General features: G+C 47.1%; 1 protein-coding gene across 1 annotated transcript in view; it reads left to right on the forward strand.

Moving 5' to 3' along the window:
* The window catches only part of NLRP1 (NLR family pyrin domain containing 1), a 46486-nt gene extending 36686 nt beyond the window's left edge, over positions 1-9800 (forward strand). Inside the window, exons 11-15 of the mRNA XM_036269701.1 lie at positions 2782-3041; positions 3533-3658; positions 6441-6582; positions 8928-8972; positions 9348-9800. Coding sequence (XP_036125594.1) covers positions 2782-3041; positions 3533-3658; positions 6441-6582; positions 8928-8972; positions 9348-9679 — 905 coding nt within the window. The 3' untranslated portion in view covers positions 9680-9800. The remainder of the gene's footprint in view (positions 1-2781; positions 3042-3532; positions 3659-6440; positions 6583-8927; positions 8973-9347) is intronic.
* The last annotated feature ends 382 nt before the right edge of the window (positions 9801-10182 follow it).

Raw genomic sequence — 10182 nt, forward strand, 5'->3', positions numbered from 1 at the left:
TTAAAATGCTGAAATACTTCAGTACTGATCAGCAAAGAGAAATTCTCCAGTTTTTGAGACCAGAAGCGACCCAACAACATCATCCAGTAGTGGCCACGGGGGCGAGTAACAGGGTTTGCATATGTGCAGGCGTAGATGAGGTGGCTGGGGGGCATCTCTCCACTCACCCAGGCATAGGCAGTACAGTCTGAGCCTCGTGGGCAGCAGGAGCAGTGTGGTTGGAGGGGCTGAGGCACAGGCTCGTCAGTCCGGGCCATGAGTGGCATCAGATACACACCCGGCCAGGGCTGGCTGCCAGAGACCTAATGTTTATCAACTTAATACGAAAGTTACAAGAACCTGATGTGGTTCCCCATGTCAAATCATGACTCGGACAGGAACTCTATTCAATTATGACAGAATGATTTAATAAGCAATTCATATTACAGCTTATATCAGTCGTAAGCACTTTTATGATATGTATAGTTTATTCAGAAAAGAAAGGGAATATAATTTTAATGTTTCATTTACAGTCATGCACCACATAACGACGGTTAAGTCAGTGACAGACCACATACAGGATGGTAGTATTCCATACAGCCTAGGTGTGTAGTAGGCTATACCATCTAGGTTTGTGTAAGTGCACTCTATGATGTTCACACGACAACGAAATTGCCGAGGGATGCGTTTCTCAGAGCACATCCCCATAGTTCAGCTGTGCATGACTGTACAGCTTGATGGATTAAATTATAGTGCCCTTCCAGTAGTTGAATATAGTTGTATCACCTCTAGGTACAGGCATTGATTTACTTGAGACTTTAAGTACACACATTAAAATATTAGCATCCTCAGTCAAAAACATATATATGTAAGAAAAATTTACAAACTAGTAGAAAGAAAAAATAGAATGAGAAAACTAAACAAGCAAAGCACTGCCCAGACCCAGGGGAGCCTCATTTATTGAGACCACAAGGTTTGGTGAACAATTCAAGCTGTTCATCAGGAGGCAAGTGGGGGCGCAGGAGAAACAGAGGCCAGTCCCCAGGGGAGAGCCTCAAAGCCCAGGGAAGGCTGGCGTGACAGACGGGTCACTGGGGAAGATTAACCAGGGAAAATTCAGGAGTAAAACAGTGGGGAGGGAGGTGCTAGATGAGTCAGGTGCTATAGAGGCCCAAGCACAAGGGAGAAGGTGCCGAGGGCTCAGACAACAAGCTGGGATGGGTTACTTCTTCCAACCTCACCTTCTATGGAGTGAAACAGCACTTCCCTCCAGGGGCTTCAGTTCACCCCTCTGACACACGAGGACATTCCAGTTCTGTGGAGAGTGAGGTGACACCATCCACTTAGTGTCACCAAGGCAGTGCAAAGTGCACCAACTCTGGGAGAAGCAATTTGACAAAACATGGCAAGTTATAGAAATGCTCATTCTTTCACATACTTTCTCATCCCTTGGGACTTACAATTCCAAGGTAACAGCTCAAGGAAAATTGAAAAGTTCTCTGCAGGAGCATGTGCATTGCAGGACTGTTTATCATAATGAAAAGGTGGAAGCGACCCCAATGCTGAAACAAGAAGGAGCGGTGAACTATGGGATGCTGCCCCCACTGGCAGGGATCATGTGCTGCAGTCATTAGGTCTACAGGGACAATTTAAACGAGCGTGGGAAAGGCAGGAAACAGAGCTACATGGCCTGTAATGAAAACATGAAAGGTGTTGCTGCAGAGACAGACTAACGAAAAAAGCAAAGATGGTTATAGTAGTTGTATTGCTTGGTGAGATCAGAGGAAATACTTCTGTATTTTGTCAGGTAGTGTATACCACTATGATATTATTGTTCATGCAAAAACAAGAGCAATGAATAAGTGAATAAACTTAAGTAGCAGTCTCCACGGCCCCTCCTGGGATTAACCAGTCAACCATGTGCTGATTGGTGCCTATGCAGACTGAGGCTGATTTGGGCAGAAAAGGAATGTATAAGAAGATTATTGAGTAGCTCATAGACTTAAGAAACAATTGGGCAACAAGTCTTAAAGAGAAAATAAAAAGGCAGTGACCAAAGACTGTTGAGAAACCAAGAACACAGCCAAGGTCCAAACAAGAAAAATATGGAGAGACTTGTGCTGTAGGCACGACCACTGCAGAACCCTCCTGCCGCGGTGGCTGCTGGCCTATTGACCCCACTGCTGCTGCCGAAGAACCCCTGTCTTTTCCTCCGTGCTTTACCACCTCTAGATCAAGGTTCTGGCTAGTAGCATCCATTGGTCAAGTCTTGTTTACACACCTGTGTCATCCTTTCGAAGGGGTAACAGCTTCCCCAATGGGAGGCCCAGCTTGTATTTTGCCAAGACCCATACAGTGATGGAGGAGGAGGTTCTCCCCCAAAACAAGATTCGGAATGATGGTTGACCAAACACTTGACAAATGTACACTACCCTTGGTCATTCTATTTTCCACTGTCCCATTCTCCTTGTTTCTGCCTGTCTGGATCACACCCGCCAGCATTACTCAATAGTCCTCATAGCTACAGAATCCACGGTAACACAGGTAACCATGGGATCAATATCTTCCTGGCTCAAGGACAGCGGCTGTGTATAGGTTTGGCTTGAGGGGATTCCAGTGGTCTCCAGCTGTAGAGAAACTATTGACCTCAGCCCCAAGGGGCCCAAGACACAGGCATGCTGCCTTCCCTGCTGGGTCTCCCAGAAAGGCCACTGAGCCTACGCCCAAGCTCCTCACTGCCCCAGTCTAGCCTGACTCAGTGAGGGCACTAAGTACTCACCACGCTAATCCATTTTTTCACAGAGGGACATGTGGACATCTCCTGTTTCCAAGTGGCCCACTTTAAAGAGGATGGGATACTTCTGGAGAAGCCAGCCAAGGTGGAGCCCCATTACACTGTCCTAGAGAACCCCAGCTTCTCCCCCATGGGGGTTCTACTGAGAAAGATCCATGCTTCCCTGGGCATTCCTGTCATCTGCAATGTGTTGCTCTACCATCGCCTCCATCCCGAGGAAGTCAACTTCCACCTCTACCTAATCCCCAGCGACTGCACCGTTGAGAAGGTTACTTCCAGAGCCAGAAAGGCCAGTCCAGGGTGGGCTGACAGAGACATGACATGCATCCAGATGGGTGCGTGTCATGTATAGATGGGTCGACTGGGCTTACGGGTGGGCCATGGATGGTCTCCTGGGTTCCTAAGGCCTCTCTCAACTGGGTTCACTGCCCCACCACTCATCACTGGACACCCTTTTGCAGCCTATTTCCAGGAGTCAGAAGGATGAGAGGGCTCCATGCCTGGAGCTGTATTCATGCCTCCATTCTCACTTCTTCTCTAGCAATGCCCTAATTCCCACTCTGAACGTAGCTCAGCTCAAGTACGGGGTTCTCTGTGTAGCAGTCATGTCAGGGGAGGGGGGCGAGGGGGCTATGAGTAGTATAGTTCCTCCACCCACATAAATATGTGAAAGCATCACCTCACTTTGTTTAGACCAGATTCTATGGGGCCAGACCCAGACGCCCTCCTCTTCTGATCAGTGTTCTATGTGTTCCTTAGGCGATCAATGATGAAAAAACTAAGTTCCAGTTTGTGCGAATACCCAAGCCACCCCCGCTGACCCCGCTCCACATAGGCTCCCAATATATTGTGTCTGGTCCACAGGAAATGGAAATAATCCCTGAGGTGAGCAGCCCAGATATTTCTCCCTCCCTAAGATCAGAGGTCATGCTTGGGAATAGCTGTGGGTCAGGTCTCAGAGCTTTCCAAGGGACAGGCCCAGTTGGGGTTGGGAAGATAGCAAGTGGGACATGGGGCGAGCAGGAATCCTTCAAAGATTGAAAGAAAAATAGATAGTAGGAGAAAGGGCTACATTCAGGATCGGGACAACAATGGGGTCTGATGTAGGGGCTCTGAGAAATGTTGGGCTGTAGGGTGTCGATGCTTTCCAATTAAAACCACCCAAAACACATTGGTAGCTGAACATACTGGGGTTCTTACTCATTGCAATGGGAGAACATGCACCGATGGCAACTGTAGGGCCCCTCAGATCAAGGGCCTCAGAAAGAACCTATTTCAGAATTGGGGCCTTGGTTGTGTAATTTGGGGGAAGATTTCAGGAAATGGAGATTCGGTCTAGATCTGGTGTTCTGAGAAGATAGGGCAGTTCTGTGATTGGGAACATCAACACATTGTCTCTCTAGAAAGGGCAGGCACAGCAAGTATAAAGGTATAATTGCTAAAATAGCTCATTTTTCAGTGGGTTGGGACGATGTTCGACAATTGTGAGATTGCGTATGGCCAACAGGAGGACAACATGGCAGAGATGGCAGCCTCAGATGAGTTTGTAATAACACTGAAGTCAAGCTGTGAGAATCACACCAGATCTGGACATCTGGGGCTGTCTTTTATTTCTTCTCAGTCTCCCCTTTCCACTGACAGTGGACAATGTCAGGCCACTGGACATTTATCCATGATATCCAAATTTTTACCATTGGCTATATTTTGCTGCTCAGTGTCAGAGTTTCAACTGAATGGTAGTCTGTTGTTGAACCAGGGTCAGTCCTTCATTTTCTTCTTTTCTCAGATGAGTCCTTGGACCACTTTAAGTGACAATGGCAGATGGAAGACATTTCCAGTAGTAATGAAGAAGTGTTATATATCTTTTGAGTTGAAAAACATGTATACAACAACAAATACCTTAGACTTTCCTGCTGTGTCAATTCTTAACAAGGGATGAGAGACATAATTAAGTCATTCAACAAATATTTATCCAGTACCAACCATGTGCTGTCTTCATGTGTGATAGTCCAGTGAACAAGACAGACCATGACCTTGGGAAGATGACATTCTGGTGGATGAGACCTACGTAATTAAAGAAATAGACCAAGAACCATGGAGTGCTATGAGAAAAACACAACTATGCCATTTAAGAGAGTGACTTGAGATACTTTATACTGGGTGGTCAGGGGAGGAGTCTCTGAGCAGTGACATATGAGCTGAGTCCTGGGTGACAAGAAGGGTCTGGGACATGGACATTTGTATCAGAACCCTTCAGGTGCAGAGGCATAGAGCAACAGGCAAACAGGCACCCATTTTTTTCATTGATTTTTTAGAGAGAGAGAGATAGAAACATCAATGTCAGAGAAAAACATTGACCAGCTGCCTCCTGCACACCCCCATCTGGGGATAGAGCCCACAACCCGGGCATGTGCCCTGACTGGGAATAGAACCAGGACCTCTCAGTTCATGGGATGGTGCTCAATCTACTGAGCCACACCAGCCGAGCGGAACAGGCACCCTTGATCCCTCCATGTGACAAATAGGAGGTCTTGTGGCAGAGCTTAATGAGTGGAGCAAAAGAGAGAAGTAAGATGGGTTTACACAAGAGACAGAGATTTCCTAGGGCCCATTGACCTTGTTGCCCTGATGTGGAGTTTGGATTTTGTTCTAAGTGCAATGACAATATCTCAGAGCGTCTGGCTGCTAGGTAAGAATGGATGATAAGAAGACAAGAGTGAAAACAAAAGGCAGGTCAAGCCCTGGCCATTTTGGCTCAGCGGTTAGAGCGTCGGCCTGCGGTCCAAAGAGACCCGGTTCAGTTCCCGCTAAGGGCACGTACCTCAGTTGTAGTTTGTCCCCGGCCCTGGTTGGTCGTGCGGGTGTCAGCCACTCGATGTGTCCCTTTCACGTCGATGTTTCTCTCGCTCTCTCTACCTCTCTCTCCCTCCCACTCTATCTGAACAAAAAATGAAAGAAAGAAAAAAAGACACGTCAAAAGGCTGTTGCTATAGTATAGTATATGCAGGACCTGCAAGTGGCTTGATTAGAGAAGAAGCAGCCAAGATAAAGATAAGTTGGTGGATTCAGAATATATGTTGGAAATAGAGCCAACTCAGTGTATGGGAGAGAAAGGTAGGAGTGAAGGATGATGGCCTAAATCTGGGCCATGAGTTCTCAGCAGGTGGTAGTGCCATTTAATGATTTTGGGGAAACTGGACATGAAAGTGTTTAGAAGACAGTTGGGAATCAAGAGTCATCTTGAATGTGATTTAGGAAAGGGGATGGACATACATTTTTTGTTAATTGAAAGTACGTCAAGCTTAGGATCCATTGAGAAGACAGGCTTTGGGCTGGAGAAATGAGGATTTGGGTTCAAGATGGGGGAGGTGGAGGAAGAAGGATCTGGTTCAAGATGAAGGGAGAAGAATCTGATTTAGGATAAGTGAGCACTACTTTATGGATGAGTCCTGATTCACCCAGGGGGTACCTAGCTGTGTCCTCTTCCTCCTGAGTCAGGGTTTGTGGAAAACGAAGAGAAGATCAGTGTCTGAGGTGGTGATTAATCTCAGTACAGATCATCCAAGGATCCTCATGGGGCTGAGCAGGGCCAAGAAGGTTTCAGGTGGGGAGAGACCTCACTTGCAGGATGAATAGTGGTTTCTCACATGACAATTTTTTCCTACAGGAACTGGAGCTCTGCTATCGCAGCTCTGGGAAACCCCAGCTCTTCTGTGAGTTCTACATTGGCCCTTTGGGGTCAGGGATCAGGCTGCAAATTAGAAACAAAAAAGATGAGACTCTGGTATGGGAGGCTTTGGTGAAATCAGGTAAAGTCAATACAAGTCCAGGGATCTCAGTGTTGGGAAACAGAAAGTCAATAAAAGAGTCTGCCTCTGTGTGTGTGTGTGTGTGTGTGTGTGTGTGATCACCATTTGCTAATGAGAAGAAATAGCCCAGAGAAGTTATGTGATTTTTTTTCTAGTTACATAACAGTTGGAATGACTAGCATTTGAACTCAAGTTAATCTGACTCTACGCTCCATTACCTCTCCCATGCACCATGGTGTCTCTGCACTGCCCTTGATTTAACAGACGTTGACACCCACGAGGCCTTTGGCAAAGTTTCTCATAATAGATTGGATATGAGTGAAAGGATAAGACTAGACAGTTATATGGTTGTATGAATTAAGCCACTTATGGCAATAGCACATATGCTAACCTGGATCATTCAGATATTTTCTAAGTAGATAAGAGGGAACCAAATAATAAACTTTTGGAATGAATAAAATTTTACAGCCTCTTAAATCAGCACCAAAACTGCCCTGGCTGGTTTGGCTCAGTGGTTGGAGCGTCGGCCTGTGGACCGGAGAGTCCCGGGTTCGGTTCCCGCTAAGGGCACGTACAAAAAAAAAAAAATCAGCACCAAAACCCCAAAGAAGCAAAATCTCCTAAAAGGTCCTTCTAGGAAAAACCAGCCCATGTCCACTGTTGAAATACAGTGAATCGGCCTCCTGGGCTGCTCCTACAGGCTTCCCAGTGCAAAGAAAGAGAATATATATATATATATATATATATATATATATATATTTTGGTAGGAAAGAGAATATTTTTTACTCAGTCCTGGCTTGGGCGCAATCACAGGTGTGAACTAACAGCCCGGCATCAGGTCTCCTTTGAATCTCACTTTGGCACTTACTTGCTGGGTGATCTTGGAAAAATTACTTAACTTGTTTGATTTATAAAAGGAGGGTCACACCCGGCCGGTGTGTGGCTCAGTGGTTGAGCGTCGACCCATGCACCAAGAGGCCGCTGGTTCGATTCCCGGTCAGGACACATGCCCAGGTTGTGGGCCCGATCCCCAGTGGGGGGGGTGCAGGAGGTGGCCAATCGATGTTCTCCATCTCTCTCTCTCTCTCTCTCTCTCTAAAAATCAATAAAGAAAAATAATAATAAAATAAAAGGAGGGTCACATTGCCTAACTTGTAGGATTGTTGGAAAGATTAAATGAATGATGTATGTACATACCTCATGCAGTGGTCCTTATAAATAGTAGCAATATTGTTATTTTCCTTGTAATAAGCAATCCTCTTCCTCCCCGTAGTGTTAACTCTGCCCCTTGGAGCTAAGAATTTCTCTCTATCCCCATGGAAAACCCCTTCAGGTACCTGAAGACTGATCAAAGGCTCCCTGAGGTCTCTTCCTATGCTAGTTAAATATCTCTATTTTCTTCCATCATTCCTTTTATATTTTGGATTCTAACATCTTTGCCCTTTTAGTCACCTTCCTCAGTAGATGTGCCCATTTGAGGATGAGTCAGGATGGACTCTAAGTCCGTCCAGTCAGCTTGGAGGACATGCAGCGCCGTCCTCCATCCATCCAAGTGAACCCGGTGCTCCCCGCACCGCAACCGGAGCTCCGCTTGCTCGTGCTCACCCCCACACTCTCAGCTCACACAGAACTTGGGTCGGCTCAAAATCTCAGGCGTTGTCCACAGGAGCTGCTGTGAATTCCCCCTTCCTTTCCTTATGCGAGTGATGGTGTCCCTCCATTTGTTGTTTCATTTTCCTGTCGAAACGCATCCAGTATGCCCAGTGCTAAGCTTTTCTTGATCCTGGTCCTGACATCAAAATCCGAAACAAACCGTGTGGATCTAGAGGCCAAACAAGTCCACAGAGGAAGACTTCTGCTCAGAAAGGAGATCTCATAGTTGAAGCTATCTAGCAAGGAACACGGTTCTTTCTCCACCAGGGTTCCATTCAGGCCAAGACTGAATTAAACCTTGCCTGCAGTGTTGAGGAAGAAATTGCTGTTTGTCTCTCTGTCTATGATCATGGCTTCTGAGCCTCAGTTTCCCCATATGCATAAGGATTCACCTACATAATCTCTAAGGGCCCTTGCAATGCTTACTCCAACTTCTACCAAGATTAGTCTGTAGCTGCTTCCAGAAATCAAAGAATCTCAAAAACGAGACATAGGGAGGATTTTTAAGGATTATCATGCATTAATAACTACCACTGTTGCCCTGGCCGGTTTGGTTCAGCGGTTGGGGCATCGGCCTGCGGACTGGAGAGTCCTGGGTTCGGTTCCCACTAGGGACAGGTACCCAAAAAAGTAAAAAATAAAATAATAACTACCACTGTGACAGATGTTTATTCATATCTGTTTTCTTCCAGGAGACCTCAGACCTGCAGCTACCCTGGTCTCTCAAGCCCTGATAGGTCAGTAACAGCTGTTAGCGACCACAGGAGCCTTGGTAGTTCTGGGATGGACTATCTGGTCCTGGAGTGGAGGGAGGAGAGAAATAAAGGAACCCTTTAAACCTCACAAGAGATCAGTCCTTGAAGAATAGTATTTGCCCCAGGGCAGAGTCTGTCCCCATCCCCCTTATTTCTGCCCATGGAGGCCTGGCACCGTCCACAGGACAGCCTAAAATGCCTCTATCAAGAATCCTAGGGTAAGCAGAGGCACTTATCTGGTGGTCCAATGTTTTCATAGGCACGGGAGGAGCCAGGGATGCAGACCAGGTGGGTGAAGAACTACAGGTAGGGATCAGATGCAGAGGCTGCGGTGAAAGCTTCTTTATTCATTGTCAGGCTCGCCTTCATCCCCAGAGGCTCCAACCTTGCTGCACTTTGTGGACCAACATCGGGAGCAGCTGGTGGCTCGAGTGACGTCAGTGGACCCAATCCTGGACAAGCTGCATGGGCAGGTGCTGAGCGAGGAGCAATATGAGAGGGTGCGGGCTGAGCCCACCAATCCGGACAAGATGAGGAAGCTGTTCAGCTTCAGCAAGTCCTGGGCCTGGGCCTGCAAAGATCAACTCTACCAAGCCCTGAAGGAGACCCATCCTCACCTAATTGTGGAAATCTGGGAGAAGTGCAGAGGTGGACACGCCAGGGGAGCTACGGGCAAGCTCGCCAGCTGAAGTCTGGACACCTGCTTCTGAGTCCTGGCTCTGACTGTCCAGTCGTTGGGTCTCAGTTTCTTTATGTCTAAACATACTGCCATCGCCCAGCTAAGTGGCTCAGTTAGTTGAGCATTGTTCTGTGCACCAAAGTATTGCCAATTCGATTCCCGATCAGGGCACATACCTGGGTTGTGGGTTCGATCCCTGGTCCGGGCATGTATGGAAGGCAACCAATTGATATTTCTAATGTTTCTCTCTCTTTCTCTTTCTCTCCCTCTCTCTCAGCTACATACAGAACTTCCCCAGAACTTTAATTCTCCTTTTAAAAGAAACAGTTATGGCCCGGTCAGTGTGGCTCAGTGGTTGAGCATCGACCCATGCACCCGGAGGTCGCTGGTTTGATTCCCGGTCAGGGCACATGTCCAGGTGGTGGACCAAATCCCCAGTGGGGGGCATGCAGGAGGCAACCAGTTGATGTTCTCTTTCATCAATGTTTCTTTTTTTATCTTCGTCCGAGGGCA

The sequence above is a fragment of the Molossus molossus genome, unplaced genomic scaffold (assembly GCF_014108415.1).
Source record: "Molossus molossus isolate mMolMol1 unplaced genomic scaffold, mMolMol1.p scaffold_m16_p_19, whole genome shotgun sequence".
In the NCBI taxonomy this organism is placed as follows: domain Eukaryota; kingdom Metazoa; phylum Chordata; class Mammalia; order Chiroptera; family Molossidae; genus Molossus; species Molossus molossus.